The sequence below is a fragment of the Numida meleagris genome, chromosome 1 (assembly GCF_002078875.1).
Source record: "Numida meleagris isolate 19003 breed g44 Domestic line chromosome 1, NumMel1.0, whole genome shotgun sequence".
Taxonomy (NCBI): domain Eukaryota; kingdom Metazoa; phylum Chordata; class Aves; order Galliformes; family Numididae; genus Numida; species Numida meleagris.
In genome coordinates this window covers 131925315-131951722 of record NC_034409.1, presented here as the reverse complement: position 1 = coordinate 131951722, position 26408 = coordinate 131925315, and the positions used below count along the sequence as shown (strand labels likewise).

Genomic DNA, 26408 nt, shown 5'->3' with positions numbered 1-26408 from the left:
ATGCTCAGTGACACCCGTGTCTTGGTGTGAGCAAGCAACCTGTCTGCACCTCTCGGAAGGAACCTGACTGACTCTCTGGTCTGCCATTAGGAGAAGAAAGCGGTTTCCAATTAAAGCAAATGGATAGAGCTACAGACTAGTGCCAAAAGTATGAGTCTGAGTGAAGAAGTTATGAGGACTTAAGCAATTTTTACTGACGCCAGAAAGGCTCCGTGAAGTTTCTAAGAGAACTGTCAGAAACACCTTGGATGTTCAGTGGCCATTACTCCCGCAGCCTGACCCAAAGGGCTGCCTCTGAGAGAGGGTGTCTTGCCCATAGGAGTGTAGCTAATTTAGCTGACTAATGGAGAGAGCTCTGAAGATGCACATGGGCTGAATTAAGGGCTCCACAGGAGCCGCTGGCTCATTCCTTGCCGAGTTTATTAGTTGCTGCTGCACACATGGTTAGGTTCCTGGAAGAAGTCCAGCTCTGAGGCACCTCTCAATTCCTCCAGCTTCTAAAGCTTGCAAGAAACTGGCTCAAGCGTTTTGCCCCCTCTAAGCTCTTATGCAGAAGGCCTCTCCCCTGCAGAGAACCGACAGGGTTCAGGAGGGGTGCCCAGCCCAATGACTCCTGATTATTAAATTTACCTCCCCAATTACTGGTGAGTGTCCTAGACTGTAAAGGGGTAAATACCAACAGATTGTATTATTTGAGAAACAGTATGTGATTGTATAATTAAAGGCAGGTGTATAACACCATATGCAGCAGAGGAAGGGTAAATTTCAGCATTTCCTGATTAACCAAGGGCATTATGGTGTAACCCTAATGTTCTCAAGATGGCTATCATTTATGTGGAGTTCATATATAAGTTTATGAATATTTGGTTAAAATTCACCCATCATACTCTCAGACACAGTAATTAAAAACATCGTGTTAGTAGCCAATAAAAATATTTTTGTGATTTGGTAATTATTCCAAACATCAGAATTCCATACTCCTCTACCCCCTGCCCTTGTTTCTTTCCTGTTCTATACTGTATCATGCTAATCTTGGTGATGGAAAAATAAATAAGTAGCAGAGCAGGCTGGAAATCTTCCAATCACAAAAGCTCCTGAAATAGAAGCAATATCCAATCTAGTTTACCACATCTTCTAGGTGGGCACTTCTTTCCTGCCTTTTAGTGATGCTTTTAGTATTCAGAACAGCTGTGGAATTAAGCATTACGAACGAGAAGAAACCAACATGCAGTCTTTATTTTACCCCATCAGTCCCATTGAGTTATTGAGTTACAAAGTGAAAATGAACACACTCTCAGATGGATTTAATTTCAGCTTGGGCCCAATGCCAGACAAACCAAGTTTCCTCATAGTTAAAACTCTACTCCATCTTTTCTATACCGTGCATACAGTCCCATCCTTGCTCCATCACACACACACATACCAAGAACTAGCTACTCCTACAGTACAAAACCAAATCCTCCTCCCTTGCTGCCTTTGCTAGTCTTGTTGCTTTCCAGGGGAAGACTAGCAGCCAGGCCAGATCTGGTTTGTAATGCAGATTTTTAATATTTAAGAAAGTGTAGGCTACGTAAAACATACATTTTCATATCCTAGGTGTTATCTTCATAATAAACCTTTCGTGTTACGCCACCAGGAAAATGTTTCTGGGAGGAGCCAATTATGCCATTCAAAAATAAAAGAGTTAAAACTTGATTAAAATATTAAAGCTATAATTCAAAGTACAGTTTTTGGCATAACTTAAACTACTGATTCAAATATGGTATTTTGGCTTACAAAATCATGCAACAAACATGGATTTCAGAATACACAAGTATACAGCTTTCAAATGCATACAGAAAGGAGAAATGTAACAGAAGCAGTTAAGCTTTTACACGTATGGACTAGCACCACATCGCTGTTCACTGCATTTGTCTTTTCTCTTGCCCTCTTCCCATGGACTCTTCATGAACAACTGCTCTCTATTTTTATAGAGTGCAGATGTTTGCTTGTATCAAAGCTAAGGCAAGTAGTGGAAAACAGGAGAGGAGGTAGACTTAATCACTGTGCTTGAATATTTGTTTTCCCTCCATGTTGTACCATTCTCCACAAGTAGAGGCACATGATAAATACTAAAAGACAAATGTATAAAATATTGATTTGGCCCATTTCATGTTGGGCTTTTGGTTGCAGAATATTTTTGCCTTCCTCTGCTTGCAAAACTGCAAAAATGCCGCTAACAGTACGTTATGGAGAATTACGTCTGTGCTTTCTACAGAATTAAAAGCAACAAAGGGGTAGTAAATGTGGTTTCTTCCTATACTGAGTTTTGTGTCCTTTACTGTTAAACAAGTAACAGAAGTTCCGTAAGTGTGCCTGCATACTTAGGATTGTCATAATGGTAATGATATATAGAAATGTGTCATGAAGTTTCTCTAGGATTCCTGTAATCCCTTCAGCAGTGTATGACTAGTCTGAATTTAAATAAATGGCACGCCCTACCAACAAGAACAGCATTCCAGCTAATAAAGCAAAAAATACTCCTATTGGAGCCAGCATGAAAGACCAGCCATAGCGTACATAAACAGCAAAGTCTGGGCAATCCATTTTTTTCATGGTTGTGTAGTTTTCAAGATCAGCAATCGCCTGGACCCAGATGACATACATCACGACTACCAGTGAAAACAAGACACCTGGAAAAGAAACATCCAGTTTTAACAACAGAATGTGTGACAAATGCTGAGTGCATTTACTGGTTACAGTAATACCTAGAAATCCATCCACGCTAGCGGCCCCTCTGCAAGGGACAGTCAGCCACTACTGGGTATTTTTTTGCTCTTGGCTTCTTATAACAAGCTACTCTCTGCCTTGCTTCTGATTTGCACTGACAGTCATAATCTCATGGCAAAGGATACATCTGGTTTTGGTGTGCAGACTGTGGCACAGGTATGTTTAAGGATGAAACTCACTGCTTTGGATTCAGGGGCCAGAGAAGGTGGAAGGAGAGAAGGTGGGATGGGGTGACCTGGAAAATAAATTCTACATATGCTTCCCATATTCTGATATTGTTTCTATCATGGTCTTTTGGATGACATATGAAAAGTGATAAGGGGTAAGAAAACTTTCTATTCTCTTCTCCTCTCTAAATTTTGCTGCTGCTTCTTTTTTTTCTTGTTTTTTTTTTTTTTTTTTTTTTTTTTTTTTTTTTAGTGAGAAGCACTTTGTTTGGAATATTTGGAGTATTCTAATCAAGTATTATGCAGAGAAATTCAAATGTATTTCACTCAAAATCTTCCACATTAGAAAAGAAGTTGCTGGCATAGGAACAAAAGCCAGTAATAATGAAATAACCACTATGAAGCAGGCTATTAGTGTCAACCTCAGAGTGGATACAAGAGTTTCCTGGAATTAATCCACTACATAATTCACAGCCTTCTCCCAGCCACTCCTCTGAAAGGCCTTTGGATTGTTTACACATGAGAGCAATAGGAGCATATCTCCTTACAAATTTTGTTAATCTCTTTGTTACTATAAACCAGAAGGAGATATAAGAAGAAAATGCTTTCCAAAGCATCAGTTGCATGCCTAATATTTTATTTTAGTTTAGAGGAATGTGGACACTTAAGAAATGCAAGCCTGAAGCACAGATGCTCCAGCAGAAGATCCACTGGAAAGCTGAGGGCACAAGTCTGAATTTTTTGCATGCTCCAGCCTGTACCCACTTGCTCTCTGAGCTTCAGCTGTCATAGCACATGGAATAGCAGCAGGGCTATCTATTCCAACATTAAAATATTAGGGGCACACCACCTATTTTTTCCTCCAATGATGCTTATGTACTTCATTAAAACCATAAGGCAATGCAGTATCTCTGGGAACACTTAATGCTGAGCCTGAATCTACAGGCTGAAGAGCAGCAGAGTCCAAGTCTAAGGTACTTGAGGTCTCTTCCGAGTCCTGCTGAATACTTATTACAATGCAACCCCGAACGAATTTGACACTTGTGACAAAACCCACAAATGCACTTTGTAAGTATCCACAAAGAGGCATTTGCTTCCGGACCCACTCATCCAGGTATCCTTTCATGGTTCCCATTCCTTATCCCCACACTGAGATACTCCCTCATCGCTACCTTTCCCTGCCATTGCTATCCACTTAATGGGGAGCAATAGGAGTTGTATCAATCACCCATTTGCTTCAGGCCAAATCAGACAGGTTGGCTTCCATAACTTAAATTGGTGATCTGTTGGCATTCTTATTGTTGCTTTATTGTCAAAATGTAACAAGTTTACATTCTGGACATCCTGAACATTTGACAGGTGAAAGCTCACAACTCAGTGTTTATGATCACTGCCTTTTGAAGCCCAGAAAAAAAATGAGCTGAAGCAGTTAACCTGAGGCATAATCAAAACATGACTGAAAATCCCAAAGGATTTGCAGGTTTTAAGAGGCTGAAAGAGAAGAGAAAAACTAAAAAAAAAGAGGCAGGGACACTTCCTGTCTATGAAATACAGTAATATATTTCCAGGATTAGATTTTTTGCATGGGCTTGAATTCTTAACAAAGTTTAAAAAATAAAGAAAAAATCCAGCCCTCAACTCTAAAAGACATACGTTCAGTTTTGAAAGTAAAAGCACCAGTTTGATGGAATTTAGTGCTACAGTTGTATTAAACACACAACTGTTGAAACAATCAGAAGGAAGGATCACCTCAGGGTCAGATATGAAAAGGAAAAAGTAAATTAAATTGAAGACTCCAAATAAAAGTCAAATTGAGCAGACAATTCCTGTAACAGAACACATAACAGGTAATGTAGGCAACAGAATCAAATTAGAATCAAACAGAGCTCATAACTTTTGATGCAAAAAGTGATAAGATTCAGGGCCAACTTCATATATTGAATTATTAGGTATGGAGTTTGTTTAATGATTCAAAACATTAACAAAAAAAAAATTTCCCACGAGCAACACAATTATTTGGAAAGTTACATCGATAAGATGGAAACCCCAATCAAACACTGGAATTTATCTCTTCAGATGGCTGTGACTGTTTCTTTTCAAATGTTCATAGTCTTCAATTTATCCTCTACATTGGGGCAACCTTAATCCAAAAGAATAATTAATACAGAAAGTAGTGATATATATTGCCTTACTACAGCATCAGGTAAGTAAAACCAGGCCTTGCACATCTGGAACACTTTTGACCTCAGGCACGCTGGGCAGACACAAGACAAGCAGCCCAGTTAGTAAAGAAGCAGTAAAACAAGAGTCTTCCAGAGGTGCTTTAATCTCAAGAAGGGCATTCCTTGTTCTTCAGCCAGTCTGAAGCAACACCTCGGTAGTTAAACTAGAGCTGACTCCACATAGGTGCAAAATAGCAAGCCAGTGCTGCCAGTGGTAAAACAACTTCAGCTAAGCTGAAATCCATCAGGTGATTTCACAGCAAGCTGCTAACACCCGTCTGTGGCAAATTACTGGGTATGGAAATTTGCTCAAGAAATGTATGTCAAGCAGAGATAAATGTCCTTTAAAAGAGAAGAAAAAGGAGCGGAGAATATGTAAACCTTCTTAGTTAATTAGGCACTGAAAGAGTATTTAAGGGCTCTCACTATCTACTAATGGAAGCTAATTAGTAGGTATATTGTTCAGTGTTTTTAAGAAATGTCTTAAGCAAAAGAATCAGGCTAAGTAAAAACTGGCCAAGATGCATTGGCTCCAATAGATTTCATTTGTTACTGCTCATCTTGTCTAATTTTCACAGATTTATGATTTCACGGCAGTTAAGCTCTTATAGAGGAACTTGCTGAGGCTCCTCTGTTACAAATGGTAACGTAGAGAAAAAGGGAAACAAGCATTTTTTCACAAATAGACCCTCTGTATTGTCAGTTTGGTTTTGTTTCCTGAGATGTTAGAGTACATTAGAAGCAGTGGTGGGATCAGGAAAGCAGATCATGTACTTCTATTATCACTAATGCATCTGCTGAAAATGTTTGATGTTTAGGGCCAGAGGCATTGCTTCCTTCCTATCCATTAAGTACTTCAGGTTGTGCTTAAATGTGCAAGTCTCTGACTTGAAGGGTTTTTCCTCCTGGCATCAACACTGATTGCATCAAAATACCCAATTCAAAGGCAAGTTATGGGCTTAAACAACAGTTACTACAGTTTGAATATTTAGCTGGTTGTTAGATTCTAAACGAATTATGTTTCTTTTCAGATGATAGAACTTGTCTGTTTTCATTGTCTCATTTTAACAAAACAGAGAGATGTTAACTGTTCAAGAAAAGTCTGAAAGAAAAGCAGTATCAAAAACAGAATGTAATTTGTTCAGTGGACTGGGTAGCACATAAGATTCAGATGCATATAACAGGAGATATTTTTTGAAGACCACAAGACATTAATTTGGACTACACATTATGAACTGTAATAGTCATGTCAATTAGCAGTCCGTACTTTATATGCTGTTTACAAAAATGCAGACCAAAAGCTGGGTTTATATCTGTTTCAAAGAAAAAAAAATAAGCCATAGAAAAAAATAATCTGAGATTCAGAGGTTTTAAGTATTCAAGTATTGTTCTGGCTTTCAAAGGAGTTTTGCTTTTCAAAGCCAATGCAGATTTGCTTAACGCATAACACAGGAGTTAATAATAAACACGCTTCCTCTGCCTCTCCATCCTGCTACCTTGTGCATATGTCTATACCACTTCTGCAACATTGTGCTTTTGTTATTTATATTGAAATCATAGAATCATAGAATTGTTTGAGTTGGAAGGGACTCTTAAAGGCCATCTAGTCCAGCTCTCCTGCAATGAACAGGAACACCTACAGCTACATCAGGTGCTCAGATCCCTGTCCAGCCTGACCTTGAGCGACCTTGGGGGATGGGGCATCCACCGCCTCTCTGAGCAACCTGTGCCAGTGCCTCACCACCCTTATTGATAAAAGCTTCTTCTTTATATCCAGTCTAAGTCTCCCCTTTTTTAGTTAGAAACCATTTCTCCTTGTCCTATCACAACAGACCCCACTAAAGACTCTATCTCTCTTCTTCCATATACCTCCTCTTTAAATAATGACAGGCCACTATCAGGCCTCCCTGGAGCCTTCTCTTCTCCAAGCTGAATAGCCCCAACTTTCTCATCCTTTCCTTGCAGAAGAGATGTTCCATCCCTTGGACCATTTTTGTGGCTCTCCTCTAGATGCACTCCAGCAGGTCCACATCTCTCCTGTACAGAGGACTCCACATCTGGATGCAGTACTCCAGGTGAGACCTCACCAGAGCAGAGTAGAGGGACAGGATCACCTCCCTTGCCCTTCTGGCCACGCTTCTTTTGATGCAGCCCAGGATACAGTTGGCTTTCTGTGCTGGTGAAGTACCATTCACTGAAGTGTATTTAAAACAAAGGAAAGGTATTGGACTAAAGACAAAATCTTACTGAAAAATCATCTACAGATGATGTTTGTTTAAGTGTATTAAACTAGCTCACTGGAAGATCACAGAGTCACAGAATGGCTGAGGTTGAAGGCACCTCTGAAGGCCATCTGGCCCAATTCCTGTTCCAGCAGGGCCACCCAGAGCAGGGTGCCCAGGGCCATGTCCAAGTGGTTTCTGGAGATCTCCAAGGAGGTGATCCCACAGCCTCTGGGCAACCTGTGCCAGTGCTCCATCATCTGCAGAGCACAGAAGTGCTGCCTGGTGTTCAGAGGGAGCTCCTGTGTTCCAGTTTGTGCCCATAGCCTCTTGCCCCGACACTGGGCACCACTGAGAAGAGCCTGGCTCAGTCTTCACTGCATCCTCTCTTCAGGTTTTTATAGAGAATTATGATATCTCTCTAAGCTTCTTCTTTATGCCTGCCTCAATATATGTGTAGAGAATACAATATTTTTGAAGAAAAATCATGTATTGCTAGAAGTTGAAAAATAATCTATTTCTTTACATCCTCCCCAATCACAAGATTTGGTTTCGCTGAAATACTGGTAACTCAGAAATACCAGCCGTGCCCATGCAAAACTAAGGAGAGATCAGAGTTAAACTCTTTACTGCTGGAGAGTATTTTCTTAGATAAAGTTCATGATGCTCGTAGAGGACAACAGGGAGAAACCTTTTATTTATATAAGTACTGCTATCCCATCCTTCTTCTGTATCCACAAATTTGCCTCACCAGCTTGTCTCTTTCCTTCAGAATATTAGTCATGCTAATAAGAGTTGAGGAAGCATCCATTTCAACTTTAATAAATGACGCCCGCTCATTATGAAGGAGAATATGCTAAAATTGGTATATATTTATTCTGGGAAATCTATTCCTACACTTTTACACTTGCTATCATGAATGTCATGAACTCTCATTGCCAAACTCTCAGGCAAAACTGCTGAATTAAAAAAAAACATAATTTCAAAAAGCAGATATTTTTAGGAACAATGTGTACTATGATGTATTTCTACATTTTCAGCATTTAGACCTTTTCCATAGTGTGCAGGTGTCCATTTGCCCTTGCCTTTTAGTGACTATAAAATAAAACAGCAGTTGCATGACTCAGGAATGATGGGGAAAATTATTCCTAGAACATGAAATATGTCTGAGAGAGATTAAGACAAATAAAATACTTCCCTCCTCCTCCTTTTTCTTTTTTTTTTTTTGTCTCCATTTTGCATTTTTTTTTAAGAACACACATGTTTGATATACAGCTCTGTGCAGTGTGATAAGACATGGACTTCTCTGAGGTCACACATTTCAGTCTTTTGCAGTTATTCTTTTGAATTTCTTTCAAACAAATACTTGTGCATATTGCAGAGGAAAAAGAATACAGAACCTTTAGAAATGTCTATGAATTCAAGAGGCAGTTTGCTGGCCTTTAGTACTTATTCTTCCCACGTAGAAATGCCTTTCACTTGTCAGTGGTGAATGGCTGTTTATGGCATGAATCTTTTACTATGCAGACACGAAGACAACAGGTGCTGGAAAGAATGTGAGCTTTTTACTTCTGCCTAGAAGTTTAGAACTCTCACTTGAGGAAAACTTGCAGAACTATGTATTTCAGTATAGGTATATATATATTTCAGTTAAATTTTCTGTCCCTGTCCTTATTACAGATCCACCTACTTTGGCCTCTTGTGACCTTTATTTGAAAAGTACTGTTTACATTCCACTCCAGAGTACGTGGTGAGGATCCCACTTTAGAGTTATGGGAGTTGGCACATATATCTGAAGACAGATTTTGTCCTCATCTAGGAGCTAAAATTAAAGCTTTTTCCTCTTTTGGCAGGAAGCAGAAATCATATTTCTAATCTTGCGTCTTCACAAGGGTGTGATTCTCTAATGCTCTGTGCATACCCTGAGGTCTTGCTTGCCTGATACTAGCAGAACAGGAAAGCTTTAACCGCCATCCAGACATCTTGCAGGAACAGCCCTAGGATAATCTGGATTTTACTGACGACTGCTCTAAGTAATTATGTTATGGTAACTTTCTCTTCTTTTCCTATGACATTTGAAGAAACCATTGGGCTTTTTACAATTTGCAGTACTGCAGCTGCTTTTGCTCCATCCTTTGATGTCGAAGGCATGGAGATGAAGTTGCAAAGTGACTGCTCGAATCATTGACTGTGGTATTGTTGAACTAATATGTGCTTTTTTCCCACTGGCATAGCACAAGTAGTTCCATGTGCAAGCTCAGGTGAAATTTGAAAGCTTAACGTGGAAAGCTGCTATTCAATAAGCTGCCACAAATACTAATTGTGTGTGCTTCTTCATGTAGTAGTTCAGAAGCACTGCTCAATAAAAGAACCTTGAATACTTTCTTAAAGATTGGGATGACCAAAAGGCGCCTGTGTGACTCTGCCACAGGTCAGGCATGAGAATTTCTCTTTGAGTAGTTTTTCTCCTTTTCTGAAGCCCAGATCTATGACACTGGAACAAAAGCTGCAAAGGCTGCTTTGTCATTGGAATAAAACCCCTTACAGCTCATCCACATGGGAACCAGTGATGCTGGCAGCAAGACCTCCAGTCCTCAAGTGGGTTCCTAGAGGGCACTCAGAGTGAGACGTAAGGGCATGGGTGCCCAAGTGATGATGGTCTCAAACCTGCTGCTCAAAGACTTGGGCAAAACTTGGCATGCACTGTGCATCGGCTCTTGCCTTTGTGGCTAGTGCTGCAATCAGAATTTAGGCTTCTGTATCCATGGAACCAGCTCTCAGAGATATGAGGACTGCTGGGGAGAGAGGAGATCCACCAGACAAGGTAAGAGCAATAGACTCAGTAACCTTGTGAGAAGAGCTAGAAACAAGGAACATTGGGAGATGGAGCTCAAAGCCCACAAATAACTGGTGGGAGGGGAATAGAGAACATATGCATGGGACAGAGCAATGAGGGAGACTCATCCACTTCCACTGAGAAGGCTGCACAACTCAAACGCCATCTCAAATGCCTGTACACAAATGAACTCAGTGTTGGAAAAAACGGGAGGAATTCAAATCCTTGCAAAGTCACTGGATGATGATAACTACGTGGTCAGGCAGGTTGTATGACTGAAGTGCTGCAATGGCTGGATATAGATTCTTTAAGAACAAAAGGCTAGTCAGATGGGGTGGGATGTCTGCAGTCTGCACACAAAAAGAAACACATTGAATGCACAGAGATCTTCTAAGGAACAGGATCTTATGTGTTAAGATCAGACAGATAGCAAAAACAGGGTGGTCATGGTGGGCATCTGCTACAGGCCACGTAGTCAAGAAGAACAAACAGACTGGAAGAAGTGTTACTAGTTCTTCTGAGGCACTCAGCGATCCCAGTATCTGCTATAAGGGCAACACTGCGGAGTGCAAGCAATCCAGGAGGTAGCTGAACTGCATCAACAATGACTTTTTCAGATGTGTTTGGAACAGACAAACTAATGGAAGTAGTTTGCTGGACCTGTTACTCAAATAAGAAAAAGCTGGTCAGGGATACAATAGATGGTGCTAGCTATGACTATAATGGCCATAAAATGGTTAAATTTAGTATCCTAGGAGAAATACAGCAGGTAAATAGGAGATTTAAGAGCCAGAACTTCAGGGAAACTGACTTCAGCCTGTTCAGGGAACTGGTAGGCAGGATCCTAAGGGGGGTTATTTTGATGGGCAAAGGCTACCTTGAAGGACAAAGGGTCCTAAAGAACTGGTTGTTCCTTACAGGCAATTTCCTTAAAGCACATGAATGATCCCTCTCAGTGTGCAAGACTTTAAGCAATGTCCAGCAGAAAGGAAAGTCAAGATCATATAGAGCTGCACTTAACAAAAGCACAATCAGCAGCTGTGAAAGTATTATTGCCCTTTACTCAGCACTTGTGACAACATATCTGGAACGCTGTGTCCAGTTTGAAACTCTCCAGTGAAAGAGTGATACTGTTAAACCGAACTGATGACCACCAAAATGGTTATTAGGGGGATGGAGGACAAGAAGAGGCTCAGGGAGCTGGCATGTTTTAGTCTATGGAAGAAAACAGTCTTTATCTTTCTAAATGGAGGTATACAGAAGACAGGGGACAAACTCTTTAAAGAAGTGCGCAGTGAAAGAATTAGACACAATGGTCATGAGTTGCAGCAAGGAAAATGTCAGTTAGACATATGGAAAAAAATCACCAACTGGTCAAAGTAGGACAAGTACTCAGAGGTGCTGTGGATTATCAATTAGTGGATGTTTTCAAAACTTGACTGGATAAGGCTCTGAGCTGCGTTATTTTTGAAGCCAGCCCTGCTGAGAATAGGAAATGAAACATGACTGCCATAAAAGGTCTTTTACAACTTAAATTTATTTTATGTCATTCAGGATCTGTGCTTAGGCTCTCTTCCATAGGCTCTGCCAAGTGCTTGCTAAGGCAAGTCATTCTCCTTTAGCAGACATGAGGTGAATTGTCCCTACCCATTTTGTCAATTAAGATTGCAAGATGATACAAATAGTTCAGTCCAGTAGTAGCTATTAAAATTGCTTCATCTTGCATTCTTCTTTAAAGATATACAAAAGTAGGAAAGTGACCAATCTTCCCATCTTCTGCTTTCAGACTTCCACAGAAAAACTGTGGTGACTAACTTCTTTCTCAAAAGCCTCCTATTCTTCTCAGTATAACTACTACTTGCACTCTGGCAGCAAGACAGCATGGACACCTTGGTTATGTGAGTATGCTGACTTGTGAGAAGAGCTGAGAGCATCAAACTTTTGGTTTTGGTTTTGTAGCTGTTCTGAGGTTTTGAACAGGATAATGATATTTACAGTAAGTACCTTTCCCAAGCAGCTCCATCCTACTGGTATGATAGAGCAGATGCAGAAGAGCTGCCAGGATCTCTATCCCCACATCCAAGCTAAAATATCTTGTGCTACCCTAATGGGTCCTGTACTCTGTTACCACCACTTTCTTTTGGGAAATCACAGCAGGATTTTACTAAATATCCTTGGTTTTCAGCAAGAAAAACAGTAATATTTAAAATAAAACAGCCCTGCTCAATGAAGCTGGTAAAGGGACTAGAAAACAAGACTCATGAGCAGTGGCTAAGGGAACTGGGGTTGTTTAGTCTGGAGGGGTCTGAGGGGACATCTCAGGCTGCCCAGGGAAATTATGGAGTCTGCATCCCCAGAGGTATTGAATAGATGTGTGGTTGTGGCAGTAAATGACAAGGTTTGGTGATGAGGTTTGGTAGGTCAGGCTGATGGTTTGACTTGGTGATCTTGAAGGTCTTTTCCAACCTAGATGATTCTATGATTCTATAGCACGTTCATCTGAGCCACCTTCAGAATGGCTCAGCCTCTCTTCCATGATGAAATGAACTGTCAGCTGGAGAACTTCCTAGCTAAAGTTTTGACTGCTAATGACTATTGTTATTGCCTCCAGCAGGCCTCTTAGGGAAGCCAAGGGTGACTAGCCTAGACTTTTGGAATCTAACTTGCCTAAATTAGGGCAGATGAACTGACCCAGAGTGGAGAAAGCACATTTCACTTCAGAGGTCTCCTTGCTAGTTCCTTACCATTTCCTCCCTTATAGTCTCTGCCACTTTTTAGAGACAGCAGAGATTTTCACAGATTACAAATGTAGCAAATGAGCAGGACTTACAAGGGCTTTTAATTAGCAAATCAATGACAAAAAGTAATGAAATACCTTAGAATTTCTAACAGATTGTGAATATTTTTGCATGTCTTTTAAAAGTGTGGAGGAGTAATTCCCAAAGGAGCAAACGCAAGTATTCCAGAGTTTTTTCAGCAACAATATTATAAAATACTTCACATTTCACTGAAAGTCTTATAAGAGAAAATTATGCTCTTATTACCCTGTGTCTGCAGAGATGCCAGGTGAAGTGGGTAAGTAGGTCATTAGGTCAATAATGGAAGCAGAAAAAGAGCCCCAGCCTTTTGATCTTGGTGTGGGTGCTCTGCCCCACAACACAATGCTGTTCTTGGAACTTACTCTCACCAAGATGCATACAAACTAGGATGGTGATGAGCACATATTGTCATTTATACCCTAAAAAACTGTTATCTCACACATCTTTCCAGACTCGTCAAGGTTAACAGAACAGTGCCCCAGAAAGCTGGCCATATCAGCTGAATCCTGGGAGGATGCATCCTACAAATTATGTGTGGGTTATGAGGAAAGAGGGAATTCAGTTATTTACTGTGTTTCATTCACAGAGGCTCTCTATATGAGACATGTACATATACATGTCAGAGGTCCCACTTATTCATATTTGACAACTATTTTGTGCACTCCAATCACATACAAAACACGTCTCCTATACTTGGCATGTGAATATGCTGTGTCTTTCAGCTTCTTTAGAATCTGCCATTACCATCTTCATTGCCTTTGTGTCACTGACTAAAAAAAGCTCCTTACCAAAAGCCTTTGAGAATCCTACAAGGCAGCATCCCTAAATATACATTCCTTTTCCTGCTTAGTAAGTAGATTGAAATTGCAGTGATTCCATGAACGGTCCTGTACTTTTTACTTTTTTATTGTAGTCAAAAGGTAGCTTTCTGAATGGCTTCAGATAACTGTGCAAAGAATTGTACCCAAGGCAGGTGCTCCACAAGACAAAGGACAGAGGCACAAACTTCTTTTTTTTTAACCATGATTGATATAATTTTTGTTACATTGCTACATTTTTGCTATTCCAATGGCTTTAATTGATCGAGCAAACAGTATACTCACCAGCAATGATGTAAAAGCCTCCTCCTGCTTTGTACAGAACATGGCTGGCAAAAGGAGCTGCACAGATGATTAAGAAACTAGCCATCACAATGGTGATCACTCCCAGGAGCATAAGAACTGTCCAGAAACCTCGATAAACTGGAAAAAAAGGAAGAAGAAAAAAGGCATACCACACTTTTTAGAACTTAAACAAGTGACATATTTGGCTAATAAAGATTTTTCTTTTCCCCTTTTCCACTTATTGAGAAACCAAACATTTGTTCTATTGTGCATGTACATTATATATTACGTGCATCAAAGGAGCTTCGAAACCCAGTTTCTATCTGGTGATCGTGGAAAATGGGGTTTTAGTTACCTCAAATGAAGTCCATCTCCTTAACTTTTAGACAGTGACTTGAAAAACAGTAACTTGACAAAATTTATGCTGTTTAGAAAATGGTGTACTGAAATTGTAGCAATGATTCTTTGACGTAAATGATTGGACTGGCTGGATATAATTGTTTTACCAAAATTGACTGGGAGAAACAGAGAACTGTAACATTTTGACATTCTTAGTGCTCAGATCCTCTCACCAATCTATCAGAAATCTGTAAATTCTCCTTAATTTTAAAGTACGTAATTCTTATTAGTTACATACAACAGAAGGAAATCTAAAGCAGGAAAGAAGAAAAACTTTAAAAAAAAAGGTAACTTGAAAAACATTTTTAAGTCAGGCTGTTTCCACTCTAAATTTCTTTTTATTTTATCAAAATTTGATGTTTCAGAAGTCCCTGCTAGACAGTGCCAAGCAGTGCTGAATTAATGGATGCAGCTGGCGATAAATGAGCCGAGAGTTTTGTGACATACTCTGGCCAAAAGAGTCTTTCTAACAACTATTTTTTAGCTGGTTAATTGCACATCCATTTAACAAAGTCATCATTTTACAAATGCTACAAGAGTGACATAAATTTCTCCCATGAATTTAAAAATTGGTACATTAACACAACCCATTAGTAAAATTATGAGTTGCAAAGATCTCCACCGTCAGTTCTGAAAATCTTGAAGCACTGACAATTCAGTCAGTGAAAAACATTTCCACCCAACTGAGGGAAAGCACATAAGCCAGCTGGCACGTCAGAAAAAGTGAGTCACAAAAGAAACTGCCACTTATCGTTTGACAGCACCTACTTACTGTTATAGCAAAACACAACTAAGTAACTATTATACTGGTTCATATCCTGAAAGTTTCAAATCCATCTTGCCTGCTAAAGCCAGCTACTCTGGAATAATTCAGGTTTGTTCTCATCTGAAATCTGAAGGTGAACTAGATGTTATCAGTTTGTGCTTCCCATCAGTTTCAAAAATCTGCAGTTTTCAACTTGACCAGCTTAATTCATGTTCAAGTATACATCATCTTGCCTATCTCAGCCTTGTAAATGTATTAGCTAGATCACATTCACCACATCACATTAGCCACACTTTTAAAACAACATCCTTTTTAATCCAGGCAAAGATTCAGAGACATAATTTTCTGCCACACTGATCAGCAGATTTGGGCACAGGGAAGATGAATGTGTCTGAAATTAGCCGGCAGAAGGGCTAGAACTGCATTTTGGTTCATATCCAATACAAGGCTTCCTTCTATGTAAACAAATAAATAAATAAATAGTAGGTGAGAAATAAGGCTCTGGTTCAGCAAAGCAGTTAAGCGTGTGTTCTGCTTTAAGTACTCAAATTCTTAGGGGATTTAGGCACCTGTTTAAAGTTAAACACGTAGTTTAATGATTCACTTGATGCAAATGGACAGTGAATGGAGGCTAGAGAAAGTAAATCTCTCAAGTCCTTCAGTCTTGGGTCTTTGAAGCAATTTCATATAATTTTACTCATGGGGCTACTTTGCTAAGCTTCACTGCAGTCCCTAAGTCCATGGGACATTACTTCCTCATTTAAAACCTAATACTGCTAAATCAGCCTATAACCACCCAACTCTTTTACATGGATGGCCCAAGGTACTTCAAAGTCATGCTACATAATAGGGCACATTGGCCAAAATGAACCTTGAAAAAGCTTACTTCAATATCATTATGGTCACTCACTGAAGTTGTATGGCAGCGTTTCTATTTTCTGAGATGAAGAGGACATAAGCTTCTACAGCATTATGAAATTAGTGTGCAGTTTCATTATCTACTCTTTATATAGGAATCTTTGAAGTTTCCTTTTAGTGAAATTTTACCAGAAAAGCTTGATTTGATCAAATATTCCTGAAAAGTAAACACAAAAGGAGTACAAATATAACTGATGAAAATTTGTTTAAACCTCTCTGTGACTATACAAGTGATAAGCAGTTTCTCTGCTCCAACAGCATAACTATTTTAGGCATTACAAGTGAAATACTGATTTGACCTAGCTATCATCTGGCATAACCTTCCATTGTATTCCTCTTTAAATAATTATTTTCTCTAGAGAACTGTGGGGATATTCTGATGGTCCTAATAGTTGTTTATCCAGCAACTGAGTCATTAAAAATCAATTAGAAAATAAGGAAGATAGGTAAAAAGTCTGCAGAGTTCCCTAATCTTTTTACGCACCCCCCAGTCTACAAGACATTAAGGTCCTTTGTGGTACAAGTCCAAGGAAACATCTTAAGAGGCCCTGAAGTGTGTCCAGAGAAGGGCAACAAAGCTGTCAGGGTGTGATGGGTCTGAAGCACAAAATCTTATGGGGAGTGGCTGAGGGAACTGGGCTTGTTCAGTTTGGAGGAGGCTCAAGGGAGACCTTATCGCTCCCTACAACCACGTGAAAGGAGGTTGTGGTGAGGTAAGGGTCGGCCTCTTCTCCCACATAACAGCTATAGGACAAAAGGTAATGGCTTCAAGTGGTGCCAGGGGAAGTTCAGGTGGGACATTACGAAAAATGTCTTCTCAGAAAGAGTGGTGAGGCACTGGAATAGGGTGCCCAAGGAGGTGGTGGGGACACCATCCCTGGAGGTGTTTAAGGAAAGGGTAGATGTAATTCTTAGGGGCATGGTCTAGTGGGCAATACTGGTGGTAGGTGGGGTTGGACTAGATGATCTGAGAGGTCTTTTCCAACCTTAATGACTCTATGATTTACTAAAGGAGTTAAAAGGCAAGCATTTTTTTGCGAAGAAGACTTCACTTACTTCATATTCAGACAATTTTTGCTTAGACCACTTTCCCCCTTCTCTGTTTAGATGAGCAAGATCAGTTCCCGTGGGGCTAATAATTGAAAATTACAGTGTAGTCCTATTGCTGTCATTAGCTTAGCTGGCATAAACAAATGAACACAAAAGAGCTAGCTGAAATAAGCCCACCTAATAATGAACTCTCTAAGTCAAAGATTTTGCTGCTCTGAGACTGAGGTGAACCATGACAGCTAAAAAGCAGCAGAAGAGCCTGCTTTGAATTATGGTTCTTTATATCCCCCAAAAGGAATGACACTGTGATCCAAGCAGTCTGCTTCAATCAATAATTGTTCAGTGCACCTACACAAGATGTTAAGAGAAGTTTGCACCATTTCAAGTCTCACTGAGATAGTTCATAAGATTGCCCATTTTCTGGCCAGACAACAAGGAATTTGCCTCTGCAAAAGGTAGTCGACATGAAGTAAATTTACTTCACAGATATGTCAGAATTAGTTACCTCAAGTAAGTATATTATTCCAAGTATTTCCTACAGTGGAAGAAATAAAGCATAAGCACTACCGCAGAGTCTGAAGTAAACATATTTGCAGTATTAACCTTAGGTATCATTGCTCTATGTTGCAAGAGTGCTAAAGAGAGAGATGTGTAACTTGTCTTGGTAAGCTGTCCCTTCATCAGGGTACAACATTTGTCTTGGTAGTGACAGGCAGACCTAAAAATAAAACAGTACTTAGAGGACAACAGGAGTACAGCTGGTATGCTTGTCTTTGAGCTCTGCACCTTCAGCCTATATGCCATGGGAACAGTACAGCTGCAGTATAGTCCTTCAAAATTGCATGACCTGTAGTTTTGCCTTGCTATTGCTTTTCTCCAAAAACATCCTATGTCAGATTCTTCTGGAGACTTCTGCATCATTTGAAAAGTAGCCTAACTATTGAGTTTTGAGTAAGGGACTGGATTTTGGGGAAATAGCTGAAAGTTATGAAAATGCTCCTTTAGTAGATTCCAGCTGTGATTACAAACTCAAGCCACAGTTTCATATTTTAAGATGTTACTGGTGCATTATGTGAAAAAGAAGCAATAATACATTTGAAAAATTACACAGTTATGCCACCTAAAAGGCACACTTTTTATGTAGTGACAATGAACACCTCAGAAGTTCCATAGTCAGCTATTCAGGAACAAGCTTAGCTCATGATGCCATGTGGCACCCATCTACAACTAGAGACACTGACATCAACCTCATGGAAACATACCACGTATTTCATTGCCCTTGCTGGCTTCAGGTGTTTCAAAATCTCAACAGTGGAAAAGACTTGGCCCATACATTTCCTATGGCCAAAAACTAAACCAAAACAAACAAAAAACCCTACTTAATACTGAACACACATCATTAAGCCCTACAAAGCTGAAAATCTTTTTGAAGCCTCTGTATTCAAGTACAGTGCTTCAATGCTAACAATAGTTAAAATGACTTGGAGAAGTTGCGATGAATTTTCATCCATAAATTTAAGTCCTAAAGTGAACCCTTCCTGTGATTTGACTATATAGGGTATTTTAGAATATGTTTTCTATTTATTGTAAGAGATATCAAAATACTTTTGACAATAAGTATCAAAATGCTACCCACAGTACAGAGTACAATGAAAGGTAAAGTGCCTAAGCTGCTCAAATCAGGATTACCTTCTCTGCAGATAAACAACTGCAAATGAGATCATAGCTCTCATCAGAAGCGTGAGAGGCAACACAGTAAACCCTGCAAAACTGTTCCAGTTTCACTCAGTGCCCTTTACTATCCCTGTAGTAATAATCTTTTTTTCAAATAACCTTAACAGTAAAACAAATATAATATTTGCAGTATGAATATATTACTTTTTTAAATACTTCTTGCTTTATCACTGCTTGGTGGCTGGGGAGTTCTCCCTTAGTAAATGTACTGTGTTACAATTTCTCATGAACAACTATATGACCATGTCACATAACAGCATTTTTTTCCCCTAAAAAATAGGCAACTTCTAGCATTTCACTAGAAAATTATTATTTTCAGATTTCATTGCTGATACTTCCTAGATTACTTTAGGTTAATTTTAGCCCAGTAACAAACATGCCAATAAATGTGATAACACTATTATTGATGTAATAGTTGCTGAACCACAATTTCTCTTTGGTCCTATAAACATTCTGTATTGCACATCATGTTAGGCATTACTTCAAACACTGGCAACGTGCCCACGACTGGACAAAATAAAATATAAAGGTAAGGAAAAAAAGTACTAGCAGCTACAAATCAGAGTATTAAACTAAAGTGCCAGAGCACTCCATTAAATGGCTTCCAATTTAGCTTCAGAAGGCACTGAGGCAATTTACAAAGCTAAGAAACCATTGCTCATTTCCAAATAAACAACCCTTCCAAAAAAAAACAACCCTCAAAAATAAAATTAATGACCTGACAAAGAGCTAGATCTTGCACTTCTTTTTCTTAGAAATTATCTCACTATAGACAAACAGGACTACTTGTATGAGTAAGGACTTTGTACTTTTTTCAAAAACAGTTCTAGTATTGTCTGGTAGAATAAGAGACTTTTTATAAAAGTGTGAGAGCCTTGAATGTCAATGTTAAGTAATCCAGTGATGTGACACCATTAATTAACTTAGCTTGCAATGAATTTTTATTTAAGTACTATACTATTATGTTTTCAAAATAGCCTGATGGGATAACCGATCTAATTATGATTATACATATGCATATGTATGTATATTTTAGAATAAAATATTTCAAATAAAATAAATAAAAGGTCACTACTCTGGTATTTTCACTGAATGGTCTAACTTTTTTATTTCTAGTTTTCAGTCTGTTTCACTTACGTTTGTGAATCATCATACAAATGAATCTACGGGTGACACAATGAAGTGCTATCTGTCTGCTTAATAGCTGCACACTGGCATCACTGTCACCATAAACCATTGTCACATCACAGAAAGCCACTAGAGACAGGATTCCCCTGACTTCACTTAGATTCCTATTTCAGGTTAAGACAAATGGCTTTGCCTGCAAATTTCCTTAAGTCCATTAACTGTAAATGATGGCTAGCACAGCTACAGATTGAACCTTACACTGCAGGTAGGTAAAGTCCTCCTCTTTCCACCATGGTACTTAACAAAACCAGAGCATGAATAAAGCCATAATAATTGTGACTAAGATACAGAAAGCTGCTATTTCAAAGCAGTACTGTCTAACCCCTCCAAGCGGATCATGCATCTGACAGTAACGATGAAAGGAAACCTGAGACATTAAAACATGCATTTGAATAAGGCTACAACTCTTGACACCAAAACCTCATAGTCTAGCTTTCCTCAGCAGGTTGAACCAAGCCTTTTGAGTAAAGCATGCTAACACTTTAGACTTTGAGGTCTTCAGTGTTTGAGTCTTTTGGGAACTGTCACATCTACACCTTAAAACCAACATATCAAAGGATGTAAATAAATTAAGAGAGGATAGATTGAGCTTCTTTTTAATTATGTCCCAGAAAAAAAATTCAAGCCAAATTGTTACTGATAGTAAAGCCGAAGGAGTTCTTGCAACAGAGCACTTGGTCCAGTCACTCCACTCAAAATTAATCTGAGATTTCATGGTTCCTCAGGAAACTTATATTTACCTGAACCATTCTAACTGGATGGTAACATAGCATTCCAGCTACAAACCACAGTTGTGTTTGCACTAGGGGCTGCAATTAAAGACTATTTGCTCTGATAAGGCCCCACTGCCTCTAAAGCCAAACCGTCTATAAAAGCATTCACATGCATTCGCTTGCTGAGAAAGTTCTCTTAACAGAAGGCTTGAGTTTTTAAGATAATTGTGTTGCACGTATACATTTGACTTTTCTAATGAAGTTGAAAGCTTTTTATTCAGCTGTTTCTTTTTCAGCAAATTGAATATTTTTCAGATGACAACATATTTGTTCTTACACACTTCTAATTACAATAAGACATGAAGGTCTCACTAAAAACAAAGTGAAAAATCATTCTGAAGAACCAAGTGTGGTAGACTTTTTTTTTATCCCCAGAAGTGAATGTTTTGAGAAAACAAATGGAAATATTCTATCAAGATACAGTAGCAGAATCAAAAAAAGAAACAATAACCTCACTTTCTTGGTAGTGCCCTTTCGTTCTATGGTGGGTTTTTTTTTGACTTACAGTATTAGATGCAGCCATGTGGATGTACAAATAGTTGACAAACTATTTTTCTGCCCAAAATGAAATGGAGGGTTTTCACCACTATATTTTACAGAAAAGCATTTCCTCCACTGTGAATCAAGAAGACAATAACCCTCAGTATTTCTTAATTTAGTAACTGCAGATTCTGTGAGGCTTTAAAAAGCCGAATCTAATAGGCAGGCCTGTCAAAGTACACTAAAAGAAAAATGAGTTTTGAACTAACAGAAGAGATGATGATATAACCTTCTTAATAAAAAGTTGTGAAAGATTCTTGAACAATAATACCTGCTCTAGTAAATAACTCCGTTTGGATGCTGAAAATGAACTGGAGGCATAAAAAAACCTCTCCAGTTTTAATGAGCTCCAAAGCAATCCAACTGTATCTATTTATACAGCAGGAATGGCTCTGAATATTCTCTACCTGTGCCAGCATCTATCGTACAGTTCTGTCTATTTTTAATCTCCTAATATGAAATATAGATAGGAAAATTATATTTGAGCAGTGGTTCTTTTGGCAAATATTAACTAAAATTAATTAAACTTTTGATGATATTCCTTCTCCTTTCTTCATTCTTTGTTTGTCCACTTCTATGTAATCATGCAATATGATTTGAAGATCCTTTGTGAATGTATGAGTGCATGGTTGAATACCAACTCTGTCTAGATTATTAGGAGCAGATGGCTCTGTCATTTTCAAATGAAAAGATAAACTGTTCTAGATGTGCTTCAACATTACAGATTAGATCTCTGACTCTGAATGGTAAGGTATGAATTCTTCCTGGACAAACAGTTCATAATTTCTAAAGATTAACAGAACTGTTGCCAATCCAAATTCTTTTCTTTCTCATTTTTGCAGCATAAAAATGGATTAGGAAGATACTTCAAAGTTATCAGAGGTATAATTACAGCTTCAGGGATCACTTAAGTCATTGAGTCAGTAGGCTCAGAGATATGCAGCATTCATACATCACAGGTTACTTTAAAAGTTATACGAAATAAGCATCAGAAGTGATAGTCTTCAAATACACTTGCATAAAACCCTTGATCTGATGAAATGTGACCAATTTTTTGAGTTGAGTAGAAAAAACAGAGCTTTCCAGAGCTTTCCTTATGTTTATTCAAACATAAGACTTTCAGTGCTCTGTATCTTACATATATATACACATATGTATCTCTGTTACTGCACCAGAGTTTCTCAGTGTTAGTATCGCAGCTTAACATAGTAAATATTTTCAAATATTAGAATTTAATTCACAAAACAATACTGCACACTACTACACTGTTGGTCAATATTATTCACACACAGCACATGTTATTCAGTGTCAGTGGAGAGAAGCTGGCACATCCAGCATTCAGTGCAGTATATCTGAGTTAGTTGAATAAAGTTATACTGTAACAAGGCCCCTCTCTTTTTCATTAGGTAAAAACACAGTACATTTCCACATGTGATTATTTATTTAACAAGAAACAGTTTAACTGGAATACATGAGAAGAAATTGTTTAAAGCATTCATCCCAAGGAAGATACTTTTTACTTTGAAGAAAAAAAGCACGGAAAGGAAATGTTTCTGCTTTTAGAAATGATTTCCATTCTGCCATCATACTTAAAACTATGCATTCATTTAAGTGCTTTGCTAAATAGTGTCTTAAATATGCATGCTGTAAAAGTCTGAGAAGTATGAAACACCAAAACTCAATTAATTAAACTGTGTGGAGAGATAATGCAGTTCTGCACTGAAGCATCTGAATTGTTTTCTTGAAATTATTGGCATTGTATCCATTTGAAGCCAAAAAAATACTTACTGACTGCAGAGTCATAAGAGGTTGAGTTGTGTTCATCTCGGATATGAGGAAATGGTGAGAGGTATGCATGTGTACAATTCTTAGAAGGTGACTGGTTGGCTAAAAGAAAAAGAGATAATTATTAATATTTTACTGCCTTGACAATATAATATTCTAAGACTGTTCTTCCAATAGATAAACAGAGTTTCATAGGTCAAGATTCCACTTTCCTTCCCAGTAGCTTTACAGTGGACTTTGCTTTCGTAAGATACAGCAGCCTTGATATCTAGCCAGGGATATTCCTTAAAGGGCAGCTCAGATTTGTACTATGGGAACAGTAAAGCAGCCTTGTCAAAGGGAAGGATCCGGTACACTGCAATATATATGCAACACATACATTACTTTTACATGCATATGCATTTTTCTGTAGTGAGGGTTAATTATTTCTTGCTTGTTACAGCATCTCACAAAAAAAAAAAAAAAAAAGAAAAAAACAAGCAATACATTCAATTTTATCTTGCAAAACAATAATGAAAAAATATTGAGCATCTTCTGAAAGTTCACATTCTCAACAAATATGAGTTCAATCTATGGAATCGGTATGTTTATAAAAATATCATCTTTTTCCTTGCAAGGACAAAGGTTTACAATAGTTTAAATCACATTCAAATTTCAAATTCCTGGCTGCAGAACTCTTCAGATAAAAAATAAGAGGAAATTAACTACAGTGAACATTACATTTGCTATCTAAGTCCAAGCAATGTATTTAGCAAAACATGGATTATTGAAGTTAAAATTGTATGACAGCACCTGTTTTTCATGAGGTTTGTTGAAACTTAGTGATAAGTTGAGGGATAACTATATCTCACAGGTTGGGTCAAACACAACAACATAAGTTTTGCGACCTCTTCTTCATTTGAAATTTTGGTGGCAAATACTCACTGTCTTCCAGAATCCTGGCACTTAGTGAAAGAAAACAGGTCATCCACACATTTAGTAGAGGGATTTTTCTGAAGGAGATGCATCCTACACCATTGTCACCTACTCATAGAACTAGGTGGAGAAACTGCAAGCAAAAACTCATGGACCATCCTAACCACAAGGCTCTTATCCCCTTCTTTATGGAAATGAAGAGTCTGTTAACAACCTAGCAAGAGATTGTCTTGATAAAAATGGACTCAGAGTTAACATGACAGGCTACCACTGAAAGAGTAAGCTGATAGTTAAACATGGACGATTTTGTCCTAGGATACCCTTTAGTACAGGTTTTGAATTTATTTGAAGATAGCTGAAGAACCTGTTCACCGAAGAAACCAAATGAAATTCAGTGATTCATAAGCCCTAAAAAAAGCTCCACAGCTTTGAGATCCAACTATTGTAGATAAAATAAAAAGAAAGGTATTACTTACTGTACCAGAACTTCCACATGCTGGTGTTATGCTCTCTTACATTTCCACTAAACCAGCACCTCCAGAAGAAACCTTCATGATGAAAAGTGGCCTTCTCTGTCTATGAAAAAATAAAAATAAAAATAAAAATAAAAGTAAAAATAAAAATAAAAATAAAAGCCTTTATCATACTATTTTTCAGACAGCTGAACGAATCAAGTTCAAGAGAAATTAAGACATTTAAGTAAAAAATAACACCATCACAATGACACACAGCCTGTCTGAACATAGGTTAGCTATAGCCTATCTATACAGTTATAGTTCCTTTGAAAGTATGTCGTATTGCAAAAGTAGTATCACAAACGAGGAATGAATTTTAGACTTGATTACAGCTGTTTACAAGAGGTTGTGAAGTAGGCTTGTAAGCCTCCAGAAGGTCAAAATGAGTATGTTCAAAAATTCATACAAAATTGAATTTCTACGAAATAAATTCATCTGAAAAAAACTAAATATATATAATTCTCATTATAAATAAAAATCCATACTAACCCCAACATCCTCAGGTGCTTTTGAACACTTTCCTACTTCTGTAGCAAGAAGCCAATAATCGGTTCCAAACGCCACCAAAAAGAGCAAAACTCCAAGAGCTGCAAATAAACCTCCAAAAAATATTCCTACACTCAGTTTCATTATTGAAGTTATCTTCAAAAAAAAAAAAAAGCAATTTTCTTCTAGCTATTTAAGAAGAAAATAAAGAAAATTATTAGGCAAGTGGCTAGAAAGTAGTTCAGAGAGTACAGCTCATATCTGAAGAAGTTTCTCTTTGCTTGACTTTCTGCCTGTGTTTCCCAATGCCCTGTGAATTGATTTGTGTCTCCTAATTCGTGTTCCATGTGGTTGGCTCAAGCCTGACAGATGAAAAGGGCCATCTATTTTAGGACACTGATGGCAGAGCTTCATTCTGTTTCTCTGTCTGGGCGAGGCCAGTCAGAAATAGCTGACCTTCCCCTAACTAATCAGGGACTGACTTGAAATATTATTGCAGCTGGTACATCAACTTCAGTGGAGCTGGAGCTGCAGTAGCTTTGTCAGTCCACGCAAAACATGTTACAGAGTGCAGAGAAGCATTAAGGGCTTCTAAGATCCAGCACTGATAGTGAAAGTTTCCTTGGCTACTAGCAGGGAATGAAACACACACATCACTTTGGAAGTTACTAGCAGTCACTTTATTAAATAAAGGCTGAGATTTTTTAATGGAACTTTGAAAATATGGTAGCCAAATCACAGAGATGCCTTTGAGAAGTCCTCACCTTTATTATAAGCACACTTAGTTTTAGTAATTTATACCTTGCCCATAGAGTAATAGCTTAATGACACTAAACTGAGCAATTAACTGCTTTACTTTTTAAGATTCATTTTATTTGCATATATCACAAATATATGCAAATAAAATTAAAAGAAGAATTTCCTAAAACTGAAAAACTGAAATTCACTCCCATACTACAGCTCCCCATACTTGATACAGAAACATTAATCTTTTTCAAAAAGATACTTTTCCACATGTCTGTTTTGGCCATTTTGGAAGGTGATCAGGTAACATTTATAAATTCTAAGGACACTCTGCACAAGAAAAAGGCTTTTCCAACAATTTCCTGTCGTGCCAAGCAGTCCTTCCCTAACATCTCCTGTGGATCACAGAGCATGCTCCTGTAGAAATTTGTTGAGTTTACACTATGCACCAGATCCT

The 26408-nt window shown here is 38.3% G+C and overlaps 1 protein-coding gene across 1 annotated transcript; it reads right to left on the bottom strand.

The window, feature by feature from the left end:
• On the bottom strand, positions 1239-25351 carry TMEM182 (transmembrane protein 182). Its single transcript, XM_021385195.1, has 5 exons — positions 25211-25351; positions 24683-24782; positions 23295-23393; positions 14139-14276; positions 1239-2672 (listed from the first exon to the last, which is right to left on the bottom strand). The coding sequence occupies exons 1-5, from the start codon at positions 25349-25351 to the stop codon at positions 2449-2451; spliced, it is 702 nt and encodes a 233-aa protein (XP_021240870.1). The 3' UTR covers positions 1239-2448.

Coding starts and splice junctions, on each gene's coding strand:
- TMEM182 (XM_021385195.1), bottom strand. CDS start 25,351: ATGAAACTGAGTGTAGGAATATTTTTTGGAGGTTTATTTGCAGCTCTT. Junction 14,277..23,294: donor CTCTTATGACTCTGCAGTCA/GTAAGTATTTTT, acceptor CTTTTTTTCCAG/TTTATCGAGGTTTCTGGACA. Junction 2,673..14,138: donor AGGCTTTTACATCATTGCTG/GTGAGTATACTG, acceptor TTTCTTTTCCAG/GTGTCTTGTTTTCACTGGTA.